This window comes from Amblyomma maculatum, chromosome 5 (assembly GCF_055883805.1).
Source record: "Amblyomma maculatum isolate TAMU_Amacu chromosome 5, ASM5588380v1, whole genome shotgun sequence".
In the NCBI taxonomy this organism is placed as follows: Eukaryota; Metazoa; Arthropoda; class Arachnida; order Ixodida; family Ixodidae; genus Amblyomma; species Amblyomma maculatum.
The window spans coordinates 104,399,371-104,417,835 of NC_139348.1; the positions used below are offsets into that span (position 1 = coordinate 104,399,371).

At 47.9% G+C, this 18,465-nt stretch overlaps 2 protein-coding genes across 3 annotated transcripts in view; one reads left to right on the plus strand and one right to left on the minus strand.

Annotated features, from left to right (window-relative positions):
* Positions 1 to 3,173: 3,173 nt before the first annotated feature.
* The window catches only part of LOC146189099 (tether containing UBX domain for GLUT4), a 65,409-nt gene continuing 50,117 nt past the window's right edge, over positions 3,174 to 18,465 (plus strand). Inside the window, exon 1 of one of the 2 annotated variants that reach the window (XM_084604037.1) lies at positions 3,174 to 3,324. In XM_084604037.1, coding sequence (XP_084460163.1) covers positions 3,238 to 3,324 — 87 coding nt within the window. In that variant the 5' untranslated portion in view covers positions 3,174 to 3,237. The remainder of the gene's footprint in view (positions 3,325 to 18,465) is intronic. The other variant, XM_084604036.1, reaches the window with a different exon arrangement.
* On the minus strand, positions 7,066 to 10,478 carry LOC146189100 (lysosomal cholesterol signaling protein-like). The gene has a single exon (XM_084604035.1). The coding sequence runs from the start codon at positions 10,396 to 10,398 to the stop codon at positions 7,618 to 7,620; it is 2,781 nt and encodes a 926-aa protein (XP_084460161.1). The 5' UTR covers positions 10,399 to 10,478; the 3' UTR covers positions 7,066 to 7,617.

An 18,465-nucleotide genomic window follows, 5' to 3' on the forward strand; every position in this document is an offset into this window, starting at 1 on the left:
AATATATGCATAACCTAACGGTGAACTGCTCGATTGTGCAAGTGTAATGAATTTATGTTTAGGCTAAGTGCTGCAAGGCCATAAATTCTTCAAGCAATACTGAAATGAAGCAGCTGTTCAGCTTATCACATTGTTATGGGTTTTGCATGTTGCACCTGGAATATACTGAGATTGCCTTCAAATTTATATGGAAGGAGTTTGAATGGGTTGTGATGTATGGTGCTCAAATTCTAAATTCACGAAATGAGTGGTCATCTAGCAGGCTGATAATCACCAGCACATTATGTGATGCCTCATCCTAACTTGCTCAGCATCTTGCGTCGGTTCCAGCCACCGATGTGGAGGAAACAGGAACCTCAGGAACTGTGAAAGGGGACGCAGTCGCGGCAGTATGCAGTAGAAAAGTGTAATTTCCGTTACGATACCGGGGTGGTGGAGTGGTAAGACGCCAGACTACTGTGCCGGAGTACCCGGGCTCGAACCCGACCTCGGCGGCTGCGTTTCGATGGAGGCAAAACGAAGAGGCGTCCGTGTGCTGTGCGATGTCGGCGCACGTTAAAGATCCCCAGTTCAGTTCAGTCGTTCAGTCGTGTCCGACTCTTCGTGACACTATGGACTATGTCACACCACGCTTTCCAGTCTCTCACTATCTTCCTAACATCACATAACTTCATCTGCAGTGCCTCGAGGATGCCATCTAACCATCGCGTTCGCTGCCTACCCCTTCTCCGGCGACCCTCAACCTTTCCCAACATCCAATCTTTCTCCAGCGACTCCTCTCTTCTCATCAGATGACCAAAGTAGCTGAGCTTTAACTTTAGAATTTGACCCTCCAATGAGCAGTCAGGGTTTATGGTCGACAATATCGACTGATTTGATCTTCCGGCAGTCCAAGGAACTCTCAAGAGTCTTCACCAGCACCACAATTCAAACACGTCAATTCTTCGGCGGTCAGCCTTTTTCACAGTCCAACTCTCGCATCCATACATCACAACTGGAAAGACCATAGCACGAGTTATACGGATCTTGATTGGCAGACTAATGTCTCTGCTCTTTACTAGGCAGTCAAGGCTAACCATTGCTCTCTTTCCCAGAAGCAGGCGTCTCCTAATTTCATGGCTGCAGTCTCCTTCCGAGGTAATCTTGGAGCCCAAGAAGAGAAAATCTGTCACAGCTTCCACTTCTTGTCCATTGATGCTCCAGGACTTGATAGGGCAAGACGCCATGATCTTTGTCTTTTTAATGTTCAGTTTAAGCCCAAACTTCTCACTCTCTTCTTGTACGCGCATCAGAAGTCTCGTGAGTTCCACTTCACTTTCTGCCATTAAAGTGGTATCATCCGCATATCCAAGGTTGTTGATACATTTTCCAGCAATCTTTACTCCAGCTGAAGACTCGTCCAGGCCGGCCTCCCTCATGATGCACTCTGCATATAGGTTAAATAGGCAGGGCGACAGTATGCAGCCTTGCCTCACTCCTTTCTCAATCGGAAACCAATCAGTAAGACCATGCCCAGTTCTGACTGTGCCCTCTTGTCCTTCATACAGGTTCCTGAGGAGACAGATGAGGTGAATTGGAACTCCCATCCCTTGGAGAGCTTGCCACAGTCTGCTGTGATCTAAGCAGTCAAACGCTTTCGTATAATCAATAAAGCAGAAGTAGATGGGTTTCTGGAACTCTTGCTTTTTCCATTATCCAGCAAAGGTTGGCAATTTGGTCTCTAGTTCCTCTGCCCTTGCGAAACCCAGCTTGCACGTTCGGAAGCTCCCGATCCACGTACTGCTGCAGCCTTCCTTGGAGAATTTTCAACATCACCTTGCTAGCATGCGAAATAAGCGCGATCGTGCGGTAGTTGGAACAATCTTTGGCACTGCCTTTCTTTGTAATGGGGATGTAAACTGACCTCCTCCAATCCTGTGGCCACTGCAGGGCTGTCCAAATCTTCTTACATAATGTATGCAGAATGTTAACAGCGTCATGGTTGAGGTTTTGAAGCAACTCAGCTGGAATGCCATCAATTCCGCTAGCTTTGTTCTTAGCAAGGCTGGCTAAGGCCCATTCAACTTCACTCTTCAGGATGCCCGGCTCGAGATCAGTAATCACAACAGTCTTATGTTGGGTTTGCACATTCGGGTCCTTCTTGTACAGTTCTTCTGTGTATTCCTGCCACCTCTTCTTTATCTCTGAGGCTTCAGTGAGGTCCTTGCCTCGTTTGTCCTTTATCACGCCCAGCTTAGCACAGAAACTTCCTTTCATATCCTTGATTGTCTTATACAGAGTTCTTGTGTTCCTTAATTGGCTGTTGTCCTCAACTGCTTGGCACTGTATGTTCAGGAAGGCATTCTTATCTCTCCTTGCTATTTTCTGAAAATCCGCATTGAGAACCTTGTATCTTTCTCTTTCCCCCATAACTTTTGCCATCCTCCTTTCCTCAGCTATTTGCAAAGCCTCTTCAGATAACCAGTTTGCTTTCTTGAATTTCTTTTGCTTTGGAACTACCTTAGTAGCAACTTCTTGTATTATATCACGAACATCAGTCCACATCTCTTCGGGCTCTCATTCTTCAAGATTTAATTCTTGAAATCGATTCCTCACTAGGTGGTCGAAATTACTCCGTAGCCCTCCACTACGGCTCCTCTTCCTCTCTTTCCACTTTCATTCCCATCTTCCTCCCTTCCCTTTAGGCGCGGTTGCGGTGTCCACAGAAAGGAAGTGAGACAGTTACCGCGCCTTTCCCTTCCTATAAATAAATCAGTCCGTTACGATCGGAACCGTTCAATGGACCGGCTTCTGACTAGAGGAGGAGGAGGAAAAACTATTATACGAAGAATTCGAGGCACGCAGGCCTCCTGGCTAGACCCCTTAAATAAAGCTACGGAGGCAAGACGTGAACACTGCTGGGCACTCCTCAATGACACGGTGTTCTATGCTAAACCCATCACTTTTCGAGGGGGGAAGCCTTCTGACTGCAGGCTTTTATAAATTTATTAGTTAAACCACACTAGCCTTGCACTAGCGCTGCGAATGCCCCACTTCATTGTGAAGTTTCGTTTTCGCACATCATCATCATGCCCTCCGTTATGTGTTATCTTAAAATCTGCAGCGGTGCAGAGAAAGTATTGAAAAATCGCTACTGCATAAGCGCCCGTCCTCATCCACTGGCTTCTCGTCGGTTCTTAAGGCAAAAAGCGCTAAAGATAGCAACTCGTTCAACTCGCTAGGGGGCGTAGTATAAACATGGCGGCTTCCTTGTCGCTTGTTGTGCTTTACCCGAACGGGCACCGGCAGGTTTTCCACGTCAACTCAAACACCAGCATCTTCCAGGTCAGTCACATTTTGCATTTAGTTCAACGCAGATGCGCTTGAAAGCGTTGGAGCCGTGATGGTCGTTCTCAACCACCCTTGCCGTCATGACGGCACAAGATGACGTTTTTCGCTGAGTCGGTACAGGGCTGAATTCAGCTCCCTGCTTGGAAAGTGACACTTTGTCTATTGATCGACTTGTTTTCGCAGAGCTGAAGTTTGAGTGGAGGTGCAGAGTAATCTTGACAGCAGACTAGCCATGTTCGGTACCATGCTGCTGGTGCTGTCCGGGTTGCTACGGCGTCACTTCGCGCAGCTACGCTTGCGAGTCATTGCGGTGTCTGGCTAGAATTTTCGAATGTGTGAAGGACTGCTCGATCTCTAACGTGTTATTAATATAATGTAGACTTTACGTGAATCATTGGCACACCTCTATTGCGCAATTTCCCTGCTCCGGGAAACTGACAGTCCGGTAATTGCCGCTTTGTTTGGTTGCGAACTCTGTGCTATTTTCATGGAATGTAAGTGGGTGGCAACGTAGTCTACAGGCGACCCCTGCTAATGGCACGCATATTTATCTCGGCATGAAGCTTCCATGAAACGGTAGAGGTAAACGTGGAAAGTGAATGTATTGTTGACATTGCCCAATCTGGCCGTTATCTGAGCCGAGCGTAGACACTGTAGTACTGCCGTGGCTCGCGTGTAACTACCCACGATGTGAATTTCGCATACTCTGACAAAATGTCTGTAATGCAGCAGGCAGTCGGTTTTTTTTTTTTTTTTTTCTTTCCTGTCGGTGCCTCTTCCACTTTGGCTGTCCTCAAAAAAGCGCTCTGTAGCTTTTTGTGGCTTAAAACAAAAACGTTACATTGGTACTGTGGTAGAGATTTCGACTGTTGCTCGCCATAAAATGTAGAATGTTTTGTGTGTCTACTCTCAATTCTGCTTGCTCATCACATTTGGTACTACCGCGATGAAAAGAATTGCGAACAGCTCGGTGCCACGCGCTCCGCTGTTGGAATTTCTTGCCGGCGCGCTAGTACGTGGGTGGTAATAAAAACATGCAATAGTAGTCCACAGTCCAGACAAGGAGAAACGCCAACAAGCGAAGGCGTAGGCGTCGCGCCGGTTAGCACTTGTTTTCGTAGTTTTGCATTTCTCGTTAGGATAGCGTGACACTACTGCGCAAAAGGGGAGAGCACTTCAGAATGCCGACGGCCAGAGATGAGCAACCTCATGAGGTTTCAGCTTAACCTCGCGAGGGTGCCCACATATCAAAGCAGCCATTTCGTCCCCTACAGCAAAATAACATTGGACGTTTGTCAACCTGCTGCATTACCGTATCCTTCCATGGCAAATAAAGAAGAGATTCCTAGAAGTGCGCTGTGCCCAAGGATGCGGGATCGAATCTCTGCCGCATTTCAATGGAGGCGATAAGCAAGGTGCCCTTGTGCTGTGCTATGTCAGTGCACGTTAAAGAACCCCAGGTGGTCGAAATTTCCAGAACCCTCCACTATGGTGTCTGTCATAATCTGAGTCGCTTTGGGACGTTAAACAGCGAAACCAAACCAGATTCTTAGAGGTTGTCAAAAGTTTCGAGCCCGAGAGGTTTGCTTCTGAGCCGCACCATAAGGATCGTAATGCATTCTCAATATTTCAAATCTCCTACACGTAAGAGGGTTTCTTGTCTTACTTGCTCCAACGGGAATTACCTTTTTGAGTGCTAAAGGTGCCCCACAACACATATTAGAAGCAGACCCTCTAGGTTTTAAACTGGTGACGGGCTGTACTAGTGCCCCCAAAATAATAAAACGGAGCACAGGAATGAACAAAATTTATTTTCGTTGCGCGCCCTGCAAGCGGGTGCACATGTGTATAGCTTGGTTGCGTGTGGGTCACTCGAATGCTCAGCTTGACACTTCTGGTGTTTGCCTCATCAGCAGCCCGCACGAAGGAGGCCGATTTTCCCCCAAACTTGTGCTCCGCTTTATTTTGTGGGCACTAGTACATTACATTTATAGCTACACAGCATCAGCCTGGATCCCTGACACTATAGCAGTGAACGAACATAAGCAACCTTGTGAGGTTGCACAAAATTTATTTTCCTGCAGCATGACCAAAAATATGTTCCAGAACCCCCTCCCCTAAAGTGCCTAAATCCACTGCGTCATTCCAAAAGGATCAACCACAACATATGCATAATTATGTTGTAAGCTATGACACGCTCAAATATTTACTTTTTCCTATGCAACAGAAAGAATGATGGAATAACCAGCCCCATGAGTTCATGAATTATGCATCACTTGATGATTTTGTTTGCAACGTTGAATTTTTTTTTTTTTAAAGAATAGTCTCTAAAAAATTGTTGTTGGCCTCTAGTCTTTTGTTCATTACTGCCATTTATCGCAGGACTATACAGGTGTGCACTCTTCCAACAAAATGGCGTATGAGTTTCTTTTGCTTATGCTACGAGATGCCATACTTATTACTGTACAACATTTAAATGTTGTAGCCCAGCACATGGCAGAGGCGGAGAACAAAAGGACACACACAGCGCTAATGCCTAACAACTCCCGTGTCCTCTCGTTCTCTGCCCCTGTCATGTGTTGTGCTGCAATAATGTTTAAATGTCAGAACCAGCAAGCCCAAGTTTCCACTTTGCCATACAACGTTCCAATCTTGTAAGAGTCTAAGAAAGGCTCACAGTATTGTGAAAAAAATATATAGCACAGAAAAAAGCTTTAAATTTTGCACAAATCAGCTGTTAAACGGTAATGGACACATACTTGGTTGAAAATATGTGACTTGGCCACACATTATTTTGAGGTGAAGTTTCATTATTTACACCATTGAGAATGAGGTGAGCTCATTGAAACATCTCTCAAGTTCCACATTTAGTGTGCGAGGGGAACAGCAGTTATTGAAGCGGTCCCAAGGATCTGGCAAATGATGCATAAACAGAAAGTATAGGTAAAAATAGAAGAAAAACACTTTTTGCATGATTCTCTGAACTTTTGGTCAGTGTGTTATGTAGCATGCTGGCTCACCAATATTGAGTGTTCATGGTAATTTATACCAATAAATGGCTTAGGATGGCCCAACGGTATTGTGATGTTGAAAGAGTGCGTTGCTGGGCGAGTCGGTCAGACACATTATACAGTAGGTTGTGGTCAGACATATCTTCAAAGTACACTGCGTACACAAAAACAAGGACGTGAAGGCACAACAAGCGCAGACTGCGTTTGTAGTGTGTTACATCCTTGTTTTTGTGTGACATTGCATGATGTACTCACACAAAAAGTGTCCCCATTGTTCTGGTTTGTAGAGTGTTCAGTCTTTGAAGATCTGGATGATAATGCATAGACAGTATTATAAATGTGATTGCTTGCTGTAAGGTGACTCAACTACATTGAAATGGTAAAGGAAGAAAAAAACGTCACCTTTGACATTTTTTTATTCCTTTACTGGTCAAGCAGGTAGTATAGCTTACATACTGGTTAAGGTCTTGGTGCTCATGCTTTCTTATTATGATGTCACTATTTTTAAGCCTAAATGATTTATTCATTAGATCAGAGGTTATCTCTGTTCACCCTGTTGAAAGCAAGAACAAAACGGCTGCATTGTTTAGATGACAAAGTTACCTAATGTTGCAGAACATATTTCATATGCTGGCAACCAGAAAGAAATCTGTGAGGTTTGACAGCTTTTTTATTTACGTCGTTGCTATCTTTCAGTGTTGGTGAATGAATTTCAAATCAATAATTGGTTACCGTATTCCTTGGGGCAAACTTTATTTTGCATCCACATACTTGTGATATAATTTAAAACAAATGAAATGAAGCCATACATCAATAAGGCACTACGCTGCTATGCATGCAGTATGATCATCTGAGCTGTTCTTTATCAGTGTCCTTCCATCAAAGTCTCTTTGGCTCTTTCAGTATGCAACCTTGGTCTTGCAAGCACCACACTACCAAAGTTGTGAACTCAGGTACACAATAGTTCATTTGTGCAAATATTTACAGAACACACAGCAACACCTTGTCGACACATAAATTAAGTCAGTTTTCTTTCACACCATTCAGATTCGTTGTGCTTGATCAGATTCTTGTGAATCTCAATTGTGTTCATCACCAGAATCCTTTTCTGCTTTGAACTACTGGCATGATTACTATGTGCATGACCGGAACGCTGTCCAGAGCTGCAGCTTCCTTGTCCAGCCACACAGTGTCCTTAGCGTTTCGCCTTTCATTTGAGGACTGCTTCACCCGCACAGGCTCTCGCTGTTACCTCAGCTGCAATGTACAGGGCACATCATGTTGAGACATCCGAATCATCCGATGGCAAGAAGACGTACGTGTAGAGCTCATCGCAAAAGTGGTGTCGGCCCACTGCATGAGCTATAACTCGACCTTCAAGGAGCCGCTTGCCGTAACGGGTGGCCTGGACTCGGTCTTGGCACAGTCCAACGGCCAGAAGCCAGTCAACGAGGTCCTTCCCCATGAAGGCAAGGTGGAGGTCCCGTCCATTGGGCCCGGGTCTTGTACGGCAAATGTCTGCAACACAAGAATCTCGGTGGTAGATGTTGAACTGCGTGCATATCTGCCTGGTCTCCGGAGACAGGTCTTCAAACTTCGGAAGAACAAGAGTGGCAGTGTCCCTGCGTCTTTGCTGTTTGCATGAGACATAGTACCACAGGTTGGACAGCCACCGGTGGAGCCACTTAGCGTCGAATCCAAACACAAGGAAAGTCAGCATTCCCTGTCCGTAATTCAATATGATGTCAACAAACTCAAGTTCCACTAAGATTCCTGTTGGAGCATCGGTGAGAAGAAGTTGCCACAGCGACACCGCAAGCCCGACAACCATAGAGACACTCAGCAGGAGAACGAGCACAGTGTGTCTGAAGACCTGATGTATGTCATCATCAGCTTGGACGACACTGTCGAGGTCAAGCACTTCTTCTGCGCCCTGTACCCGAATGGCAGTCTGTTGGTTGTATGTGCCTACAAGGTTCATGCAGTGCCTCACTTGTTCCTTGTCGCAACTGAATTGTTGTCCACAAAGCTGGTCAAATGAGGTGCCAGGCGTCTGCTGCTGCTGCTGTCCATGCGGCACTTCAAATTCAAACTTGCTCGAGTTGACGGACTTAGGTGTCTTAAAAGAAGAGCCAGACTTTGAAAGCTTTGCCCTCTGAAGCTTTCGTTTTGTTCTTGAGCTGCTCATGATGTCTTCGAGATCTTTAATGCTTTTCTTTTCATCGTCTGAGCAGTTGGCACAGTCTCCGCAGTCACCTGTGCACCCATCTGGATTGTCTTTTGTCTCTCCTTGTCTCGTGACCTGCGACTGCTGGCTGGTCGACGGATGAATTAGTGGGTCAACACTTGACTGCTCCATGCCATTTTGCTCGTCGTCGTCACTGGTACCGTTTAGCGGAGTATATTCTCTCATCCTGAGACGGAACCTGTGCTGGAAAATGAGGCTCACCACCGTAAAGAGGAGACTTGTCAGGAGAACAGTGACAGCCACAATTGCCTGCACGTCTCCGAACTGGAAATTTGGGTCCATTTCGCCAAGTCTAGATCCCCTCTTTGGAATGCTCAGGCAGAGGAAGAGCGCCACCAGAATAGATGATCCAAACCCAGCGATGACAATTAACCACTTCAGTCTGAGCACGAAGCACAGAGATCGCCAGTGCAGCAAAGCCAGGAGGCCTGCAAGGATTGTCGTCCAGATACGAGAAGCAAAGATGCCTGCTATGGACAGCACTGACTGGGCGTACGCCAATGGCGACAGTGGGTCACCAGCACTGGCGGCAGCCCACAGAACGCCTCCCACTGCTGTCGCCAGCTGGCACACTACAAGGTACATGGTGGTCCCATGCGTCACCCTGTGGCGCTTGCGGCAGAGCACGACTATGAGCCACAAGCAGCAGACGACACTGACGGCGCTGGAAGTGACCATGGTCTTTCCCATCGTCGCGGCGAAATCCTTGAGGCACGTCATCTTTATCTGGCTCATGGTGGCCGTGATGAAGATCATGGGCGCCGACAGGAAGGTGCCGGCCACCATTGCCGTGGAGACTGCGGCCGTCGGGAGCTCGTACTGGGTAGCGAAGATGAACACGCTAGGGGCCATGGGCAGCATGCCGTAGAGGAAGCCGAAGTTGCTGAAGTCCTTCTGGTCACGCCCCGTGCTGCTGACGCCGAGCAGGTTGACGAGCTCTCGCGTAACCAGCGGGCATGCGACTATCTTGGCCGAAACCAGCAACACGGGCGTCAGCGCAGCGTACTTGCCCATGCTACCAATCTTGCCGACCATGCTGAGTCCGAGGAGGTAGAGCGCCGTTGCAATGAAGGCGTCCCCCAGCGAGTCGAGAATTCGCTGCACTACGGACGGTAGAGCGGCGCCGGACGTGCTGACGTTCCAAATGACACCCAACGCAGGCGCCACGACCACGGGGTTTTTGATGATGCCCGACAAAGTTGACAACAAGCGGCCCCGCGTTGGCGGCGGCCGTGATCCCGATGTTGTCGTCTGCTCGCCGCCGCTATCGTGCGTGCGACCGTACTCCATCATGATGAAAGCGATAGGGTTGAGGAATGCCAGCTGAATGGGGGCGACGAGGTAGAGATAGTGGCTGAATGTCGGTTGCATCTTATCGTAGAGATGCATAATGAGCGGGTAACCGAGGCCGAAGTCGTTGCTCTGCGAGGAGGCGATCGCGTACAGGCCGGCTTTGCCGAATCTCTCCGGCCTGCGCACCAACGCAAGCGTAACGGCGGCGACGGTCGCGAAAATCACGCATTTTCCGAGCGCTACAGCGGCCAGGAACCTCCAGTTGACCTCGCCCAATGCGATGCTGGCGAGCGCTTTGAACGCCGTGGCCGGCAGAGCGAAGTAGGAGACGAACACGTTGAGGGAGCGTGTCTCGGCGGGGCCGATGAGGCCGAGGCGGCCGGAGAAGTATCCCAGCAGTATGATGGCGAAGCACTGGATGAGCACCGGCAGCAGCTCGCCGTACACCACGTTGGTGTCGTCGGGAGCAGCTGTTGTGGATACCGGCGGCAGTGGGGTCCCCATGCTGGCAGCCATCGCGGCTTTGTTTTGCGTGGAACCCTCGTGCGTCGCACTGCGTAGAGTCTGCCGCCGCGTCGGCTGGTCACGGCGTCGTCGTCGGCGTCGTCAGCTGCTGATGCTGTGTAGACATAGAGAAAGAGATCTCTTTCTCTATGGTGTAGAGGCACTGCGCGACACGGCCATGGCCGTCTGTCGCCGGCGCACGTACGCACACGACCGCTGCGACTGCACGCTCTCGTTCGAGAGGAGGCGCGATGGACGAAGGGAGCGTGTTTATGCGAAGTGGCGTGGAGGAAGGAACAAGCACATTTATTTGAGGTTGAGGGAAGGTAGACGCTCTGTGACGTAGGGCGCCTCCTTTCCTTTCACCTGCCTTTAGCGGTGGTAGCGGCGGCGACGCAGGGGCCCTCCTCCTCTCGTTGCTGCGGCAGCGCTGCAGTCGACGCGTTGGCGGGAGTTTCGAACTCTCCGGCGTTAAATTTACGAATTCCGCGTGGTGAAAAAAAAAAAAAAAAAAAAAAAAAAAAAAAAAAAATAATAATAATAATAATAATTTAGTTTGTTGTTGCGCCTACTTTCGTGCGCACAATATATGACGGAAAGGCGTCGAAGGCCACGCCATAAACGGAGCGCTGATACCCAGTTGTAAATGTAAATATTTTGAAGCAATGAGGGCGTTACCCGAGTGTGCCGTTTCCTGCCGAAGAGGGCTCTTTTGATGATGTAGCAGTCGCACGGGAAGCGGTTTTGGACCGTTCCGTACTCGTCGCAGGCTACTGCAGTGCGGGTGCGCCATTCTCTCTCACCAAGTCAGCACGCGCTGTTGCTGCGGGGTACGCAGTTGCTCGCGACTCTCGTCAAAAGCCGCTTGTCCTGCACGTAGTGCGTGTGCTGTGTCATGCTGTGACGTTGTTTGTGCAGCGTCAGCGGGTGTCCTTCGCGCATCCTTCCTCCGTGCCTTCACGGGACTTCGGTACTGCTGGCGAACGGACAGCCTCGTTCCACCGAAGTAGCATGAGAAACAGCGCCGTCTCCTTTGCGGCGCATTCTCCCAAGCCAGTTTGGCCGGATCCTTGCGCTCGAGACCGTTTCTGAAAACTAACCCGAGTAACGCTCTGTATATACGTTTTTTTATATATATTTTCCTCGTCGTGTTTGTCAGCTTCGGCTGCGCCGACAATCTGTCGCGTTTGTCACTTTATTTTAAGGCGAAAACCTTTAATGGGTCATGCTGTCGTGGACAAAATGTGCAGTATGCGTGGCAGACTGATTAACTGCGTGGCTTTGGTCTAGCAACTGTTTCGTTTCGTATAGAAGTTGATCTCTCTCGCTATTTGTGTTTGTCTGCGTGCGCTCCAATGCTTGCAGCATTGCAGCGTTGCAGTGCACGACGGGCCTGCTCTTGTTATGGTTGTTTAAGACGCGAGGACAGGGGAGCCACTCACATGCTTCAGAGGCGCCTGTGTTCATATTCGGGGAAAAAAAAAAAAAACAGCGTAACTTGAGCTGTGCCTGGCTTCGAAGCCACGCAGCACCTCTCGTGTACGATGCCTATACCCTTTGTATGCCATCGACCCTTCAAATGGATGCTTTCTGCATCGGCTAGAATCGGCATTTCATAGCGATGAAAACGGGAGCATTGCTCTGACTTAACGCAGGCACTGACTTAACGCAGGCACTGACTTAACGGTCGTAACCCCATATGAACATAACTACAGTGCCTCAACTGCGCTTTTGACGCCAGATGGAACCACGGACGTAGCGGCCGCGTTTCGATAGAAGCGAAGTAGAGAACTACGGTCCCTAAAACCACTGAAAAAGTTATAGGATGGGAAAAGTGTCGTCACGGGACGGTAGAGTCTACATGCTGTATAGGGGTGGAAGCGCTTCTTCATTTTCTCCATTCATGCTCCAAACTGCTTTTCCTGCTCCGTCTTGCTCCAAACGGCTGCCACGATGTTTTGCTATCAAATGTTTTGCCAGCTGAACACAGGAATGATGGCCGCACACTGGTGCCGGCAGTGTTAGCATCAGTTCAGTTCAGTCGTGTCCGACTCTTCGTGACCCCATGGACCATGTCACGCCACGCTTTTCGGTCTCTCACTATCTTCCTAACATCACATAACTTCATCTGCAGTGCCTCGAGAATGCCATCTAACCACCGCGTTCGCTGCCTACCCCTTCTCGGGTGACCCTCAACCTTTCCCAACATCAAATCTTTCTCCAGCCACTCCTCTCTTCTCATCAGATGACCAAAGTAGTTGAGCTTTAACTTTGGAATTTGACCCTCCAATGAGCAGTCAGGGTTTATGGTCGACAATATCGACTGATTTGATCTTCTGGCAGTCCAAGGAACTCTCAAGAGTCTTCGCCAGCACCACAATTCAAACGCGTCAATTCTTCGGCGGTCAGCCTTTTTCACAGTCCAACTCTCGCATCCATACATCACAACTGGAAAGACCATAGCACGAGTTATACGGATCTTGGTTGGCAGACTAATGTCTCTGCTCTTTACTAGGCGGTCAAGGCTAACCATTGCTCTCTTTCCCAGAAGCAGGCGTCTCTTAATTTCATGGCTGCAGTCTCCTTCCGAGGTAATCTTGGAGCCCAAGGCAGTGATCCATGAAGTGATCCATACGTTAGCATGGAGCGTAGCTAATATTTGATCGCAAGTAAACTTAATGCGGGCCACAAACGCTTGAATGGAACTGCGAGAAAATGCTCAGTGAATGTGACATAGCACCTCCCAGCCTTTCGAATCATCAGTGAAGAGAAAAGCGAGAGCAGCAAGCGAAGCAGATAGCGTAAACGTGTCGTTAGAAAACTTGTCCGGCTGCGAAAAATGCGCAATTTGTTCTGATCCTTTTACCGTGAAAACCAGCCGGTGCTTAGCATCGGCCCCTTTGTCCACGACAAACGTACGTCAGACAAAAGTATACGTGCACTTGAAGCGCTATGTAGGGTGGTGTGCCGAGGGTGCCAATCCACTAGAAAAGTGAAAAAAGAATCTGGAGGATTGAAAGGCTGCCCTCGAGTACCATCTATCCTTCCTGAAGGCACTACTGGCCAGCGCTTGGAAATTTATCAGTACATACATAGGATCGAAAAGCATATGCACCAGACAGAGAGCAGAAATATTCTGCTGATTTATGTAAACTCCAAACAATAGTGGCACTGCTTGAGCGCATAAAAGTGGTGGACTCCACGTTTGAATCTGTCAAGTCATAATAGGCAAATCCATTAGGTCATGTTTGTAAACATGTTCAGTTATGAAGTTCAGAAACAAGTATTCCGTTTGCTGCTAGTTTATTCCTAGCCGTTCCTTAGGTTCGCATCTATTATTTTAAACATCTTTACACGTTTTGACCATTTGTCTTGTTTTGTCAGGGATGCGTGCATAGTTTATTTTTATTTGCATTTATTTTTGCATAAAAAAAGAATTAAATTGGCGATTTTGTCTGCCAGGAATACAAAACAGCAATTATCAAAGGCGGTTGGCCCAAGATACGTGCTCCAAAGCGTAACTGGATTTCTCCAAAACTCCCTTTTCAATGCTGCAAAGCCGCTCCAAAATGCCCCAGCCTGCTTCCACCCCTGAATACAAAATCCTTACGAAAATCCACACGCAATCTGTTATGGCCGTAATAGTCTGCAAGGTTCGACGGTGCCGTTGTATGCATGACATCACGAGTGCGCGGCCTTCAATCTATCGCTACCCCCCCCCCCCCCCCCCCCCCCGATTTACCCCCTTTCCGCTACTCTTATCTGCATGATGTCCGCACAGCCACTTCGAAAACACGGCCTTCCTTTCTTTCCAAGCCGGAAGAACAACGTGGAAACCTTCCCCTCTCTTCGCTTTGTGCCTGTACATGGTCTGCTGCATTTGGCGCGCGTGAATTTGCGTAACTTCGCGTCGCCCTCCTCTCTTCCCCTTGCCTTTTCGCTTGCCGAGAGGTGCAGGCTTCCCCGACCCTTGGCGACGCGTGGTCAGGGTCATATCTGGGATCTCTGCACCAGCACGCGTGCTCTGTTTAGAGATCGCAGAGCCTCTAACTTTAAAAAAGAAAAAAAAAAAGAAAAAAATATATATATATATTTACCTTTAGTGGCGCAAAGGTATCGGCACGTGTCTATCACCTTTTGAGCGACCGCCGTTCGTCGACAATTGCACGGTGGCCTATCATAGTATTTGCATGAAACTTATCGTGTGGTTACATTTGGACCTTTGTCCATCGTTTACGTTAATTCGACCGCACAGACGGGTAACTTTGCTAAGGCCAGCGTGCCTCAGCAGCGTTCTTCTCTGTTAAAATCAAGTGAATGTCAGTAGGAGCCATGTAAAGTACCAACTGATATATATATATATATTATATTTTTTTTCTTTCCGCCTCGTTGAATCGACTTTAACCAATTTGAATACTACTCTAGACGCTCAGGTGTGGATAGGAAAATTGTCGAGCGTGGTGGTGGTGGTAAAAGTTCCAACAATATAGAATAGGCGTCAACCTATCCGCCTACACGACGGCCTAGAGTCCTTGGACCCGGGCGGCGTGTTCGGCCAGTCGGATTACGCATAGCAATTAGTCTCAGGGTGTGAGCTCAACAGTAGAGTCTCCCAAAATTCTTCCGTTTTTGTCTGTCATTTATATATTTTATTTCTGGACACGTCATTATCATGTGCACCAGATCCGCCTTATGCTGACATAGTTTGTACCTATCTGAGAATCCGGCACTGACTTATTAGTGTCCCATCTGCCGGTGGGTAATCGACCCTGTTCAGCCGATTGTGCTCAGCAATCTCTTTATAGCTGACCAGCCTGTCCCTGCTCTGAGTGCACTGAGGATCAGAGTTTACCCGGAAGGTGAGACTGCAGGCAATTGGCTTATGAGCTCCCTCATTTCCCTGAAGCTGGGAGTAAGCTGGGGCCCATATTAGCCGGATTATTCTGTCATCCTGACATGTTTTCAGTATCTTTTTTACCCGTGGAGAGACCTTTTCCTTGGGAAAATTGCATATACTGTTTTCGATAGCGAAGATTATTCGACTCAGGTGTTTCCGACGGTTTAGCTTTATTGTCCTTGTCCTTGCAAGCTCCTGCCATATAGTCTGCTAAAACATCAATTGTCAGTCACCACGACGCAGTTTTTCGCACCTTTAATTCCTGCCTTTTAAAAATAAAACGGTTGCTTAGACACCAGCTACCGAGCTCATGGCGAGGTTGAACGCACGATATCGTCTGCGTGCAGAACAGGGAAATACTCGGTTTGCTGTTGGGTGGGCGGCGCAAAGAAAGGAATGCGTAACTCCTGTCAGCAAGCAGTCCGGTACTGAAAATCCAATGTGTTCTCTTCGTGATCAGCGAAGAAGGGTCGAATCGGGCAGCGCTTCCTACACACATTACTCACCTGTCCCTCGTTCACACATCCTTCTTCACCAGAGTGGGCCCTAGATTACTGATAGCACCTACTCACCAGTACCTCCGATCAGCACCAGCGCAAGCGCTCTCGCTATGATAGCCATCCAAGGGCTTTGCTTTGTAAGAGGGCCGGCCCTCCGTACATGGAGGGGGCTCTCAAATGCCGTGTAGGGGCCTGCGCCTCCCAGCCTCTGTAATATTGGCAATAAATGTTTCTACCACCACTTTATCCACTAGCGTTTGAGATCGCTATAATCGCAACCCATTACTCACAGCTTTGACTCACAATGAAGGAAAAGAACTAGGAAACTAGCCAGTAAGTATACGCTGGTCACAAGGATGATGAAATAAAGAGCGTTAAGCAACAGGTGAAAAACACAGAAGGTAAAAATTGGATAAATGATGGAAAAGAAACAGAGTGTGGACCTATACCGAAAGTGGAAAAGGCAGATCAGGAAAGAAGCTTTCTTTGATAACTCAAGAGGCATGCAGTGCCCTACTTTTTGAAGCTAGATCAGAGTGCCTTAGAACACGCAGCTACAAAAATAAATTCAACAGTTCCCAAGGACGCGGGATCGAGTCCCGGCCTCGGCGGCTGCTTTTCGATGGAGGCGAAAAGCAAGGCGCCCGTGTGCTGTGCGATGTCAGTGCACGTTAAAGAACCCCAGGTGGTCGAAATTTCCGGAGTCCTCCACTACGGCGTCTCTCATAGCCTGAGTTGCTTTGGGACGTTAAACCCAACAAAACCAACCAAGAAATTTAACAATGAAGATGATGCATGTGCTATATGTCCAGTGAAACAATTGACCATATTATACTCGAATGTAATGGTATCCATCCGCAAGTCGATGCAGGCGCAGTCACCTTTCCTGAAGCTCTGGGGTTTAGAGACATCAGTGGCCGGGTGAATAAACCGGCGGTGGAAGCTAGCAGAAAACGACTGGAAGATTGGTGGCTTAAAAGCAGAAAAGTGACATAATGTTAGTAAAGTAGAAACCAAAATTCAATAAATAGAATGATGGCATAGTTAACCAACCTAAAACATTACTTAAGATATAGGGAGAAAAATGAGCATGATAGCAACTGCTACCACCCCGCTTCAAGGGGGACGCTCCTATATTCCATCCATCCATCTATCCATGTGGACTCACGGAGCGCTTTTTTTCGTGCTGCTTTGCAAACTTCGCAGGGCTGTCATTTTTGTTCAGCAATGAAGAATTACTCAGGCTACCTTGTTTGAAATACCTGGGTCGGAAACTTTTCGCGGTTCTCGACTATTTTCCTGCTCATACGTTTCCATTTAAAGCCACATTTAGAAAGGTCACTATTTCGTTTCCGATCAATTACTCAAGTACATATGGAGGAAGGGAAAGTGCCATGGAGGATACCTTGCAGGTTTCCTAACAAATCTTGGGTCGTCTTAGCTGGTACACACTATGCGCCGTAACACCCAACACTACACACAAAACATGCACATATTGATCTACGGCCTTCAACTTTATGGGACCAATATGATTGATTGAAAACGTGTTTTCAATCAATCATATTGGTCCCATAGAAGTCGAAGGCCGTTGACAATCTTTGCTTAATCACACACATTTGAATTAATATTATGCCTGCTGCTTGTGTAGCACATCAAATATATATATATTTGAGATCACTGCGGTAACACGTATTGGAGAAGTGCGAAAGCATCCTTATCACTCATTTCCTTATCAATAGTTTCCCTGTCGCTAATTTGCTTATCAGTTATTTCATTATCACGTATTTCATATTTAATTTTCCTATCATCTTGCTGTGCCCAAGGATGCAGGATCGAATGCCGGCCGCGCAAGGCGCCCGTGCACTGTGCGATGTCATTGCACGTTAAAGAACCCCAGGTGGTCAAAATCTCCGCAGCCCTCCACTACGGCGCCTCCCTCACCCTGAGTCGCTTTGGGACGTCAAACCCTGTAAACGAAGGAACGAATTTCCGTATCGTATATTTCCTATTTAATTTTCTTATCACCAGTGTCATTATCACTAATTTTCTTGTGGCTGACCATGTCACCACTACGCGCGTTTTCAAAGGTTTTCGGACACACTTTGCCCTCAGATATTGGTGACACAACATAGGCTAGTACGGCTTTCGCCTTAAAACAGTTTTCATCAAGTTTATCAGTCACGCGCCGCCCAAAATGCATTCGACGTGAGCCTTGTAGGATATCACGCCTCCTCCCTCCCCCCCCCCCCCCCTCTTTTTTTTTGTGTTGCTTTGAAATGAATCGTGTGCCATCGTGAGCAGTCCCAATGATGCGGGTAAAGGACTGTGGCCTGCTGTGACCTTTGCGTGACAGGGGAGCGCAGCTTACCGATCGCGAGCACGCAGGGACTGGTTGTTTATTCGCCGACCCTCGAGGGTGGCGTAGAAAGTTCGCGTAGAGCTTTCTTTGAAACGTGTGTAGGTTTTTTTCGCGGCGCTTTGTTGGTATATTGTACCGTCGATGTTCGAGATGTACATACGTACGTAAATCGTCGTTGTTTACCGCCGGCAAAGTGCGCATGCTGTGTAGCGCAGTTTCGCGTTCACTAGCTCTATACGAAGGCAAGCGGAGCGACGGCCTTGACCAGATTTTTTTTTTTTTTTTTTCTATTGCGCCTTTCTTTTTCTTGCACGAAGTCGCCT